Here is a 14,073-nt window from a genome sequence, read left to right as displayed (position 1 = left end):
TGTGGCTCACCCACCAAATCCCAGCTCCGGTACTATGAGGCTGTTCTTGGAAGGCAACCATTTCTGTACCCCCCCCCCCCAGAGATCCCTCATACCAGAAGCCCTCATAAAATGTGTTTCAGGATGCCTGAAACCAAGATGAAACTGCAGAGTTACAGGGACACTTTAATCCTTACAGAAGCCAAGTGTGCCATTAGTTTAAAACAATGGGGAAGTGGAGGAGGAGGAGGAGGAGGGAAGAATGTTCTATGATTTATTTATTTGTTTCCAGTAGCAGTGGAAAATTTTTCTCCAAGCAAAACGAAGGCCTGAAATTGACTCCATCTGCCAATTATGAATCAGCATTAACGATGATCACAATTCCATAGGAGTTTTCAAGTCCACATACCATGGTTCCCAGTGGCATGTAGCAAAGTGAGGTGCAAGTAATATTCAAGGGTCAGGACACAGACTGTCCTTATGAGACAGCATGCGGGGAATAAAGAATCTATAAACATTCTATACCTCTGTAGAGTCTGGAAGAAAATGAAAGTGTTATACATGAAATGCTTTTTATTTTCTGAGTCAGCAGCCAGTTCAAAGAGTCCCAATTCTCTTGTAACATGATGGATGTATCTCCCTTTATCATCAAATGGTACCCTAAAATCTACTCTAGCTTTCTGTCCTAATCTTAACTGTTTTCAACTTTTGATCCAACAGCTTTTGAAATATTCCCTATAAGTTTTCAGAGAGCTTAAAGCTGGCAGCCTTCAGAGCTGTGTCAGCTGAATGTCATAAATAACAGACCACATAAGCACATAAACACGGTGTAATTTACAGTTACATGACACGCAGAGATGATATGACTTGGGCCAAGTGCTTGAGCATGCAGTTAGAGTTCAGAGATGGAGAGCTGTGGATCTGGGATGTCCATCTGGGTTTTTAATTATGCCAACAATTTGGGGAGCTGGAATCCTGGTAGAGTATCCCTATCTAAGAATTCATGTTAAAGTGACACAAGGTAGAACTGTCTCCATCACTGTCTTTGTCACAGGCTCACTGACACAGGAAACTATCCCACAGCCTAAGTTTGAAGCAACGTGGACAAACAGCCCCTCCTCAATTTTCCAATGCACAGATGTTCTTGGGTTTATCATTCAAAGCCATTCTCTAGAAACCAAATTAGATTATCAGGCTCTCCCCCACCCCCACCCCCACCCCCACCCCCGCCCCCACCCCCACCTGTGTGCATGGCCCCAAGTATATTGCTCACTTTAAGAAAAACATCTAATACTGATTCCTCATTTGACCTCTAAAATCTGATTACCCCAGAGCACCGGGAAACTTCCTTCTGCCTGGGGTTTTTGTAGCAACCTCCTTGAGCTGTTTTGAGCAAAGGAGTCTCAGAATTTCACCATCTGGTTAATTCTGAACTAGCAGTTGCATAAAACCACCACTACCCCTTAGAGTCAGAAGCAAGGGGGTGTGGAGATGGGGAGGAAGGAAGAGATAAAGGCTAAAGGTTTTGTCATCGGCATGAACTCAGGGTCCTAGTCACCTTTACACAGAGCAGCTGTGGAGTCCTGAGCAGAGCGCTCCTGGCCACCGTGCCTTGTTTAGAAGCGCTTGCCCTGCAAGTTACGCTTCCATGGGGACTTGGGCAGGGGTTTTAAGATGAGAGCAGGCCAGCAGTTGGAGACAGTTGAGGCAAGAAATAAGAAAGAGAGTGGAAGTGAGAATTCCTTTGCCTGGCGATGTTAGAAAAAGGAAGAAAAAAAAAAAAAACTAAGCTAGAGGTTTCTAGAAGGGGGAGGAGGGAGGAGGAGGGGGAAGAGGAAGAGCAGAGCTGGCTTCCGAGGAAACAATAGATCTAATACATCCCCTAATTGTCAAGCCCGTGATGTTTCTTTCCTTGAAGCTGTACCTTCTGGATCCTCTAAGCGGATCTAGAAAAGCAGGCTTCCTCTAAAGAAGCCCCCACCCCCAACCCCGTGAGCAGGCTCTACTACCCTGAAAACTGGGACCAAAACAAAGTTGTGTGATTCATCTGGAGGGAACGTTGTAACAAATAAAGCCAACTTTCTTCCCTCCAACACTGCATAACAGTTAGTCACAAACAAGGGCCGCCTCAGGCAGGCTGACTAAATCAACAGATCCCCTTCCCTAGCCAGTCTAGACTGTAGTTAATATGCAACTGATCCCACAGCAGTGGGCTGACAGGGTAAAAAGAAGGCTGTTCAGAAGACAAGATTCTGGCAACATTTTGGCTTGCTTCATAGCAAAATAAAAAGAAAGGATGTAGGGAGATCCCACATGAGACATATTCTTGTTAAGGGTGACAGGAAAGGATGTATTATAGAAACAATGTGAGTACTCTGCCTGTGTGTTTAGCAAAGGACAGCCTTCCAACCGGAATCCATGCCCTACACAGACACACAGACAGGGCCAATACCTGGAGGAAAACTCCGCAGCTTCCAGCCAGGCAACAACCAGTAACAATGGCACAGTCTTAAGAGTGCATGTCTTAGCACTGGCTCCCTATACTATGAGCTTAACATCTCTTCCTGAAGCAGCAACTGTTACATCCCAGCCTCAAGCTGGCAAATCCTGCTTTGGATCCTGGCAGAGGAAACTCAGCCGTTCATTAGCCGTAACAAGCTGCTGTCACTGAGCAGATAAGTTACATGAGCAGCCACACACCAAGGATCGGAGGGCCTTCCCAAGGGCAAGGTGTTTTTTTTTTTTTCTCTCTCCAGGATGGACTGTACAAATTCACACTCTGAACATGCAAATACAGACGGTCTTCCTGGACTTTCCACGGTGCACATTGTAGAGTTTTTAAATACCCCGTGGTGTCCCTATCCCCAGCCGCCCCGCCCCCATTCACCACCATCTTTCCTGCAGAATGTCCCCTCAGCACCTCCTAATCGCTGCTGGAAAAACCACTGTTTCCGCAGCAGACCCAGCACTTTCCACTGACCAGCACTTTCTTTATTCCACTTCACAAAGCCCAGTGAACTTGTCCCCAGTCAGGCTTCAACCTCCCGGAGATGCCAAGTGAACTTGGCACTGGTACCCTTTAGCATCCTAGGAGTTTTCTTAACTAGTCCTCTAAGACAAAGTAGGCAAGCACGGAAGCACCACCCTTTGTCCAAGGTGGTGCTAACCTGAGAGGCACCCCAAACAAACAAACAAAAAGCAAGGACACACAGTATGGGCTGTTCTTTCTGGAGGCATTAACTGGGGAAACGTACAATACATTGTCAGCCTAAGAGGGACACATCTTCTCATCTTCCTCATACATATCCTTAAGCATCTTTTGTCACCTGGCTTCTCTTCGTACAGCTCACCTTGTAAAATCTAAAAATCAAGCTGCTATTCTTTATTGGCACTCGGGAAATTATTGGGAAAAACACTCCGTGCTCCCAACCACCACCACCACCACCACCACCACCACCACCACCACCACCACCACCACCACCTTGCCGGTCCTCAGGACCAGTTGAAATAGATAAAGCTAATTCAAGTACTAAGGTCAGAATTCCTGCCTCTAGGAACATGGTGTCCTGTCAACCATTGCTCGACCACCGTCCCACCCGGCTCCTCCAAACCCCAGAAGTTCGCCAGCAATTCTCTGCTGGGGGACAGCGAGCCGACAACGTGTGCGCTAGGATGTGTGTTGGTGACAGAAACGCAGGCAGCTAGCTAGGACCGGCTCAGCTCAGCACACTAAAGGGTTAGGGGTGGGTGAAGAGGTAAGCGCATATGATTGTTTCACAAAACATTTTAAACAACACACAGCCAAAAATAATAAATAAATAACAAGAAAGAAAGAATTAATAAAAAAAATTTCAACTCAAAGCCCACATCAAACGCAGCCCCTGCGTCTCCGCCGCCGCCGCCGCTACACGATTTACACAAGTAATTTAAATCATTCACCTGCTGCCAGGTCTCCTCCAGGGATGGCAAAGCTGAGAAGTAGCCGGTGTCGTGGACAAGTTGTAGCTCCTGGAATATACTATAACTAGCCAACACGTCCATGCTGCTGCTGCCGGGCAAAACCGGAGGAGAAACCCTCCCCCGAGCTCAGCTGGGTCTGTTTGTTTGTCAGTCTGTCTGGCTCACCCCCCAAGAAGGCAGACATCCAGTGGCCCTTTTGTTTTGTTTTGTTTCAGTCAACTAAAAAAAGGAGAGAAAAAAAAATCAATGCAGGAGAGAGGGAGAGAGGAGGTGAGAGAGGAGCGAGTGAGTGGGGTGGATGGAGAGAGGGATCCAGTGTGTACAGTGCAGATGACTGCCAGGAAAAGGGGACTTCACGGGAGTAACAATTCCCTTCCAGGGCTCTAATCACTCCAGCTCGTGGATCAGGAAGGGGGACGCAAACTCACTGACACGAAGCTGCCATCTATATCTGCAGCGCTGTTCGCTCCTAATGCAATCTTTGCTCTTTATTTTGGGAGGTTGCATTTTTTTCTCGCGATCGCTTCTCTCCCCCCCACCCCTTCCCTTCCCTCCCCACCCCCCACCCCATCCTCGCTAGTTTGTAGTCCCCCCCCCCCCCTTGTCTCCTCCTCCTGCTCTTCCCCCTCCCCAAACTCCCTCCCTCCGCCCCGCTTTGCGCGCAGCCGTGGGATCTCGGAGGAGGGCGTCCATTAGGCCGCGTGTGACCATGTAAGGTAAACAGGGGGCTCATGAAGTCACTGAGGACCAATGCCGCACTCGGAGCGGACCCTGGGGCGGGGCCTGGCCCCGACGGCAGCCGCCGATTGGCGCGCTGCGGATCTCCCTGCTGCCTTACAAGGCGGTACGAGGCAAGCTATTTTTAGAGGGCTATATAAGGGGGTAGAGGAGTCCGCCAGGCGGCCGGGGAGCTCGAGCGCCAGGGAGTGTTGCTGCGACACTGGCGCTGGCTCCTGGGACGCCTAGGCGGCCGAGTTCGGGCTGTGCGCTGGCCTCCGACCCGAGCCGCCGGCGCCCGGACCCCGTGTAGATCCGAGGGAACGGGTTGCCGCGGTAGCCGATCGGGATGTGCGGTCCCCGGTCCTGGGTTAGGATGCCTCCTGCAGGAGCAGCCGGTAGAGCGGCCGCGCAGCCGTCGGGGGCAAGTAGCTCTTTGCACTCGGCCATCCTGCCAAGAATGGGGAAGAAGGGTAGCAAGGGAGAGGCCAGGCTCAGAACAGCATCACGTACCCCAGACTAAAGCCCAAAAGCCAGTTCCGAATTCCCCACAGGGTGCAGAAATGAAGTGCCAGAAGAGGAAGTGCCTCACAATGGCAGAGAACAAAGGCGAGCTGCACGGAGACTGGCTTGCGCCCGCCCCCGACGCTGCACGCTGTCCCCGCCCCGGCCCGCGCGCCTCCGTGCGCGCCGCCGATCACCTACAGCCCTCCTGTTCCTCTGAACCGAGCCTAAAACCTGGCCAGGAGTCTGGTGCCCAGAACGTTAGAGTGTGCGTGAAAGAGAATAGTGGGAGCGTGAGTCGAATTAGGATGCAGGCTGGAGCGGGCAGCTAACTAGCAGATCCATACAAGAGGTCTATCCAGCAGCTTCTTGAAGTGTGCAGAACAAGTATGGAGCAGGGCTCTAAAGATGTCAAGATTCTGCAAGCTCAAAAATGGAAACCTGTGCAATGCACGTGGTTAAGAGTTGCCCAATTGCTTGCTTGACCTTAAATGGCTAGCGTGGCTTCTCCAAAATACACCGAAAGCTGGACTACTTTCAGAATAACTACAGAAATCAGTACTTAGAGACGAAGAAACGTCCTTGTACCTTCAATGGAAGAAATACAATTTAATCAACTCCATATCATTCCTTTCTGTTGATAACAATATTAAATTTGTTTCATAAAACAAAAGATCACCCATTCCCAGAGGAAATTACAAAATTACTAAGATTGGAGAAAAGCTGGTTTATTTGCCCTTTGGTGCCTGAGATTCTTGTTTGTCAAAGAAACAAAGTTCTTTGCATAATTGATGCCTTGCTTACAATATGCTACCACCAATTAGTTCCATGACTTGAGCAAAGGCCTCTGCTTCCCAGGAACAATCACAGGATCAAGAATGCAAATACCTGCCATTCTTGTTAGAAGAAACAAATACTGTTTGCAGTTCTCCTAGCATAGTATGTCACTGTTAAGAGGCACTAAATGTTGCTGTCCACTGTTCCCAAACTTTAAGCAAAGAAATTAAATAGTACCTGAACTGATGGTCTCTTTAGAGAACAGGCCAGGGTCTAGAAGAAGAAAACAAGTTAGCAAAACCTTGCAATAATTTATTAGATCTCACCCTGTCCACTCCTCCCCCAACATCATCTGGTTGTAGGGCTTGGGCAGAAATCTGTTGAGAGCTCCTAATATAGATGTATACATGAGTACTAAGGGGGAAAAAAAGAAAAAAGCCACCTTGGATACAATAGGTAGACATCAAGGCAAGATCACATCACAATTTGCCGTTTAAGGCTCAAGGGAATTTAATTTTTGTGTTTTATTTTATATTTATACTATTAATGTTTTTATTTAGTTGATTTGGATTTTGCTTAGTTTTGTTTTGTTTTGTTTGAGCCCTATTTAGCGCTGACCTGTCCTGGAACTCAACTTTGTAGACCAGGCTGGCCTCAAACTCAGAAATCCCCCTGTCTCCAACTCCTGAGTGCTAGGATTAAAGGCTTGTTCCACCATACCCGCCTTACTGCCATTTTTTATCAAAATATATCTTAACTTTTAAGTTTGAAGATTTGAGAAATATTTATCACACATTCTGCTCTACGTACATAGACGTTTTCATGTGCCATTTCTTCCTTTACCCATCGGGACACCACAACGTAAGGATTCCCACCTTAAATGAAGAAACTCTCCAGGCTTAGTATATAAATTAATGATGCTTAGATAAGCAGAAAGTGACGAGGCAGTACTTCAAGTCCACGTCTGCATGAGACTCGGCATGGCAAAACATTTGAGGTTTTGGTTTTAAGTTAATATGTGTTTATAGAAATTGTTCCAGTGAGTTGGAAGACTGCCACTGAAGCCTTCCCCACCCAGCCTACAAAACAAACAAATAAACAACAAAACAAAGTTCAATGACCTTTTACAAATTAAATCTTACAAATTACATTTGGAGGTCTTTTTCAAAGTGTTATAGGACATTTAAGAACTCATTCTAATAGGGTTAGCAATAAGGTACTCTAAAATGTATGCTTTTAGCATCCATCATAATTCGATATTTTAATTTTTTATTTGTTTTGTTAATTAAATTTACTTCCTTCCCTTTCGTCCCTCCAACTCCTCTCATGTCCCCTCTCCTTCCCTCTTAAATTCATGGTCTCTTTCTCCTTGAAGGGTGTGTGTGTGTGTGTGTGTGTGTGTGTGTGTGTGTGTGTGTGTGTGTAACTATATAAATACTACCTGTTCAGTCCGGTTAGTGTTGCTTGTATGCATATGATTTTAGGGCTAACCTATTGGCTAGGCAATAGAGAGCTCACCCCTGGAGAAGACTGTCTCTCCTGCTCTCAGCAGTTGTCTGGATTTTGTTTTGTCTACAGGGTGGGGCCCTGTGAGATTTCCCCCTTCCCTGTTACCATGTCTATTTTGTTGCTCCCTCTCAATTTTAGGAGACACAACCTCACAGAGGATTTCCGTGGCCCACTGGCTCTTAGTATCTTTCTGCCTCTTCTTCCTTGATACTCCCTGAGCCTTGGATGCAGGAGTTTTGTTGTGGATTTAGCAAGTGAGGCAGGGCATCCCAAGATTACTTGTTCTCTCAATTTTGACAAGTCGTGGTATCTGAGTAGTAAAGAGACATTCTATTGCTGAGGAGTGAGCGCCACTCTCATCTGTGGGCTGCCAAATAAGGAGCAATGGTAGGTTCTCCTTTAAGCTCCTGGGTAGTTGGCCTGGTTACCAGTACCAGTCATGATCTCTCTCCTATCAAGAGGCCTTAAGTCCAATTAGAGAGTTGTTGGTTGCCACCAAGATGAGTGTCACTGGGGTTACCAAGCCATGATGGTTGTTGTGGCTCATAGGCATATCAACTGGGTAGCCTTGCTTCCTTCTCTTGGAAGCTAGCATAGGGCCTTTCTATTAGTTTTCCATGCTATGAAAACTAATCCTCAGGGAACAGTCTTTCAGATAAGCTCTAGCTTAGATCCTCTGGGTGAAACCTCTGAAATGTATGTTTTCAGCAACAGGAACCTACCTTCAACCTCTGTCTACTAAGGCCAATAGAAATAGCCTAAATTGTTTTGTGAGTCTCTTGGACTCCATTGACCAGCAACTCACAAAGAGGTTTCTCATATATTGGGAGTTTTGTTAGATATTTTTAATACACTAGAAATCCTAGTTTCATATTGCAAAAACACATGAAGTATCCCAATATATAAAATGATCGATAAATTAAGACCATAAGGGAACCTTATAACCTGTACTTTTATGACTCACATATCAAAATCCTTTGCAAATCTGATATTTTTCAGCTTTTCTCATCAGGTCTTTACTACTATGAAGGCTTGGTCTGCTTTAATGGATAAAAATACTGAAGTTCAGAGAATGCATGTATTTTGCTCATTGTTCCATGTCTATTAAATTCAAATATAGGTCTTGCTCCAAGTTGACTCCATAATCTGTCTCCTACATAAACATTGTCTTGGGAAACACTGATGAAAATATTTCCAATAATAATGGCAGGATGTGGTGGTACATGCCTTTAGCTTCAACATCTGGGAAGGAGAGATAGGCGAATGTCTGTGTGCTCAGGCTAGCTAAGGCTACAGAGTGACTGTCTTAAATAAGCCAATACATGAAATGCTTTGGAAGTGGTACTGCAGGTACTACTCAAGAGTAAATAATACTAACCCCATGAATTCAGAAAGGAATACTTTTAAAAAATAATAAAAATTTAACATACAGGGCTGGAGATGGCTCAGTAGTTAAGAGTGTTTGCTGGCTTCTCTCTTTGCTTCACTAGATAGGACCACTCTATTCATGATCCTACAGCCACAGGCAAAGCCTTCCCTGAAGAGACCTCTCCAACACCAAAATCCCAAAGAAGCCTTTCTTGTCTTGAGTTGTTCCTGAGCCATGGAACTTGACAACATGCAAGTAGTGATGTAAGACAGACATGTCACTCACAGATGTAACGAAGGCATTCATTACACCAGATAAGTTCAGCTTCATTTATACATGAGTGCCTTTTCCTGTTCTGCTTAGGACTGGTAGAGCTTCCTCAAGGAAAATCTACTTAAAACAGCAACTGAATTTTAGAGCATTGTTTTGGTTTTTTAATTAAATTATTTGAAATGAGAATTTAAATGCATGTAGCAGCATACATTACGTGGATTCAGTGGGATTTAAAACCAAGGGAAGATAAAATGGGGAGGGAATAGTGGCAGGAGAGAGAAAAATTGTACTTAAATGTGACCTTGTACTTAAATATGAAATTCTCAAAAAAGAAAAAATTGAAAACTCTCAAGATGCCTATTCTGTGTGGTACTGGGGGAGAGGAGAAAAGGTATCTTTGTACAGTTCTCTACTAATTATGGAATGAATGAGATCACAATTTTATTGACTTGGTTTTGCATATGAAATATGAAGCACTTATCTGGGGTCTGGAAACCCGTATTCAACAGTATGTGTTGTGTTGTTGTACTGAGAAATTTGAGTTGAAAATGAAGCAAGATCTTTCTGGGCTACCCTGGCCCCTCTTTAACTTTCCTGAAGTTGCAGCAGGGATTGGATTCTTTTCCTCCAAAGTGAGTCGTCGCTAGTAAGAATGCCACCCTGGAACTTCCCACTGCTTCCCTAAGAACCTCGTGCCCTATTCTGGCAGAAGCATGTGAACAGCAGGCCTTGAGTATTTCCCCAGTTGAAGTCATATGCCCTTTGCCTGGTCCTCCCTGCACACAACTGCCCATTGTTCATCAAACCTAAGCACAAAAGTGCACTTTTCCTTGGGTTCTCATTTCTGAAGGGCCTCATCCCACACATAACTTTGCTTAATTCAATAAATCTGAAGTCCTTTCTCTTCTAAGCCAATCTTTTCCTATTAGTATATAAGACATAAACCTTACAATGGGAGGTGAGAATTAGTCAACTCCGAAGTCACTTTGTCTAATTCACAGCAAAATTAAAAAGAGTGTCATTTTGTGAAAATGAGAGATGTCATGCATTTCTTCAAAGATTCCCTTAACCGTTCATAATCAGTCTTTTCTGATGCAATGATATAGTCACCTTGCCTGTTGATTTTACCTTCATTTTGAGTTCTACTGTGCAGTCCTCATTTGACAGTGGCTTTTCTGACCTCACTCTCATTGGCATTATGAACCCTTCTACTTCTTGCAAGATCTGCAGTTTCATTTTACAACAGAGTTGAATGTATTTGCATTATATTGCCTTTGTCTTCATAGGGAAGGGAAGAATTAAGAAGGAGCCTTTGAATAAGAGACCAACTTACCAATACTCTTACCATCAATAAACACTTTCCATGCATAGATATATCCCAAAGACACTCATTAATATGTCTAATTAATATGCAATAATAATTCTAAAATACTTTAAATTATTCACGATTCCCTTCCTTTATGCTCTTATTAAAATGAAATGTGAAATTACGGAACATTCTGTGGTTGCATCATGTAAACAAGAATATCTAGCAAGAGGGAGAAATGGATTAAAAACAGAAGACAAGGTTTAAATGTGGAAGATTGAAAGAGGGGAAAGAGAGAAAACTGCCCCTGTAATTCAAAGTCAAGAAAAAAGAAATCAGCTTTATGCGACCTATTTATTGTCTTGTATTAGTTATTTTTCTGTTGCTGTGATAAAACACCATGACCAAGAGAACTTATAGACGAGATTGTTTTTGGCTTACAGCTCCAAAGATTTGGAGTCCATGATGGCATGGATAATATGGCAGCAAGTGGCAGGCTATGGTGGCTGGGGCAGAATGCTGGGAGCTTACATCTTGAACTGTAAGCATGAGGCCGAGAGAGTGAACTGACAGTAGGGTGAGGCCTTAAGAACCCAACCACAGTGGTACACCGCCTCCAGCATGGGCCCCGGCATTTCTCATTCAAACCACCACCCATGTATACAATACTGTTTCTAGTGCCTAAACATCTCTCTTAATCTTCCCTCTGTGCTCATCTTGCACTCACACTTTGCCATCTCACTTATTCTGCCTAGAGGGAAAAGATATGCCTCCTTGAGGAATGTGGCCGCTGTGACCATAATGACTGCTATTGTCAAAACAATTTAATTCTATGTGAATTTGTCTTAGTTAGGGTTTCCATTGCTGGGAAGAAACACCATGACTAAGGCAAGACTTAGATAGGAAAATGTTTAATTGGGGCTCATTTACAGTTTCAGAGGTTTAGTCCTTTATTATCACGAGAGAAACATGGTGGTGTCCAGGCAGACATGGTGCTGGAGGAGCAGAGAGTTCTTCATCTTGATCCAAAGGCAGTCAGGAGGAGACTGCTGTCTTCCAGGCAGTTGGGAGGGTCTGTTTGCCCACCCCCACAGTAACATACTTCCTCCAACAAAACTGCACCTATTCCAGCAAGGCCAAACCTAATAGTGCCATTTTCTATGGGACAAGCTTATTCCTTATGAGCTTTGTTAGCATGGGCCTCACTCTGAATGGGTTCAGTTTTGAGACATTAACATGCTGAGAACTTTGAAGATGATTGGCCAAAAAATGTTGGTCTTGGTTGAATTAACCAAGAACTCTGCAAATTCCCTTCTAACGTTGCTTTAAGTGGTCCCAGTCTTTCTATTTTTAACCTTTCAGATTTCTGTAGTTAACAGTTTAATAGAACATTTATTTTAACATAAAATGGTGAAGCCAGCCCAGAACATTGTCCTGGGTTAGACAAATTGGGTTAAAGGATGACTTAGGTGCATTGCTGGTAGCAAGTGTAGGTGAGGGAGACACTTCACTTCTCCCCCTGAGTGATCTATTGCTTAACAGGAAGTTATCAACTATGATGAAAAAGTAAGGAACTCAAGAAGGCAGCAAAGGCCCATTGTTAAAAATGTCTAGCCCAAGCTTTATGTTGTTTAGATGTTTAAGGCCACTATTATGACATGATTCCTATGGAAACTAGTATCATTAGTCAACTTATCTAGTTGTAAGTACTAGCCCTTAGAAGCACTAATGAAGAATATACAGTCATTGAAATTCAATCAGTCCTTCAACATATATTCAGCAAAATACTCAGTCTAACAGCATATTGTGCGAATGGCATAGATTGAAATAATATGGTAAACACAGACATATCACAGAGTCACACAGTAGCACTCTGTCCTAGGAACTAGACAAGGTGCTAGAAACATCGAGCACAGTGGTTCCCAACCTTCCTAATATTGCGACCCTTTAATACAGTTCCTCATGTTATGGTGACCCTCAGCCATAAAATTATCTAATTGCTACTTCATAACTGTGATTTTGCTACTGTGATGAATCTTGGTTTAAATATCCGATATGTGACCCACTGGTTGAGAACAACTGATCTGGTCTCTGCCACATGAGATTCAGTGCTTGCTTCTGTAACATTCCTTCCAGGAGGCACTCAGTTCCCTAAACCGCAGGGACTCTGCAGGCACACAGGGTTGAGCCACTATGACTAAACCTGGTAGGCTGATTTTCCTCATCTAGAGACAGTATCAGGAACCATTAAGGGATTTCTGAACAAAGATTTAAAGAAAGAAACCAGCAGGAAATGAGAAAAGATTTTTCTAAATGATAAAAGTGACTTTTGCTGTAGAAGGACAGAAATGCCGAGCCAGTTATAAAGGTAGTGATAAATTGAACTCCCATGTTTTAGGGATTATTTCCCATTGTGAATATGAGACAGTTTTATATTCTACCCTGAACGTTCTTTTGTTGTGACACATTGAATGCAACACAATGTTATTATTAATATATTACATATCAATGTCACTTTTATTGGAATATTATCATTTTTCTTTTAAATGTGCCATTTCCAAAGGGTTCCGTAGGCCGTTAATGGTAGTTAACAGCAGAATGCACCTCAGATTTTGTAATGGAAATCAATGGGAAAATAAGATTGATTTGATAGAAAGTCTCCGTGCTGCAAACTTTGCTGACAATGGCCATTTCTTAAGTGAAGGATACCTATTCCACAAGTGCCCGATGATGAGTTTTTATGTATATGATGGATTTGAGTAATTTGGAAGATTAATAATGTCAGCAGCAGTTTTTTCCCCGATGGGTAGCTCCTTTGAATTTTACTGAATTTTCTTTGCCAAGAATGCTTATTTGAGTGGGTATAAAAGTCTAGTGAGTTGCAGTTCTTAGTGGTGATCACTGCTCCTTTTAGGAGGGGCCAAGCAGACACTGGGACACCCTACCCCACATCACCAGTGGAGGCAAAACTGTTCAGGGCTCAACTGAGACTGTTCACAGCTCTCCACCAGCTCTCCTCTCTGTGCTGTTCTTATTGGTCAAATGTGGCGTTAAGTAAAGGTGGTCATGTTTTACCCTGGGAGTCATTTCATTTTGGCTTTTCTGACAAATATGCTATTTGCCCATATTATTGCATCTGAGTTGAGATGCCTCTGCTCGGGAAGACAAAACAGTCCCATTTCACAAAGACCCAAAGCAGGGCAATGCAGAGAAGACTCCTCTCTACACCCAACCTGCCAAAGGGACTTCCACCCATTTCCCTGTGTCACAGACTAATTTCCCTCTGCTTTGGGAGTAACAGTTCTCACCATTTGAGGAATGTCTGCTTTAGCTCAGTTCCTTTGTCCAATTGTTCTTTCTGTACACTCCTTGCATCAGAACCATTTTGAGGAGATGACTTTCTCTGAGAATTATCTGATCATCCTACAGAGATTTTCATACCATCTGTAGAGACATATCAGTTTTTAAATAACATATTCAATTTAGGGCTGGACAGATGGCTCAGTGGGTAAAACGTTTGGTCCACTAGCTTGAGGAAAGGAGTTTAGAACCACATCACCCACTTCAGCTCCAAGTGAGCACTGCAGCCTGCCTATAATCCCAGGGTTCAGGAGTCAGAGCTGGGGGAAATCACTGTGGAAAGCTGGCTAACTCCACCGAGTCAGTGAGCTTTGAGTTC

The 14,073-nt window shown here is 44.0% G+C and overlaps 1 protein-coding gene across 5 annotated transcripts in view; it reads right to left on the bottom strand.

The window, feature by feature from the left end:
* The window catches only part of Klf7 (KLF transcription factor 7), a 90,608-nt gene extending 85,352 nt beyond the window's left edge, over nt 1-5,256 (bottom strand). For 3 of the 5 annotated variants that reach the window (XM_052192413.1, XM_052192417.1, XM_052192418.1), the window contains exon 1: nt 3,919-4,466. In XM_052192413.1, coding sequence (XP_052048373.1) covers nt 3,919-4,020 — 102 coding nt within the window. In that variant the 5' untranslated portion in view covers nt 4,021-4,466. Of the gene's footprint in view, nt 1-3,918; nt 4,467-5,169 lie in introns of those variants that run through there. The other 2 variants (XM_052192416.1, XM_052192414.1) reach the window with 2 other exon arrangements.
* Nucleotides 5,257-14,073: the final 8,817 nt, after the last annotated feature.

Source organism: Apodemus sylvaticus, chromosome 9 (genome assembly GCF_947179515.1).
Source record: "Apodemus sylvaticus chromosome 9, mApoSyl1.1, whole genome shotgun sequence".
In the NCBI taxonomy this organism is placed as follows: domain Eukaryota; kingdom Metazoa; phylum Chordata; class Mammalia; order Rodentia; family Muridae; genus Apodemus; species Apodemus sylvaticus.
This window is presented reverse-complemented; position numbering and strand designations above follow the sequence as displayed.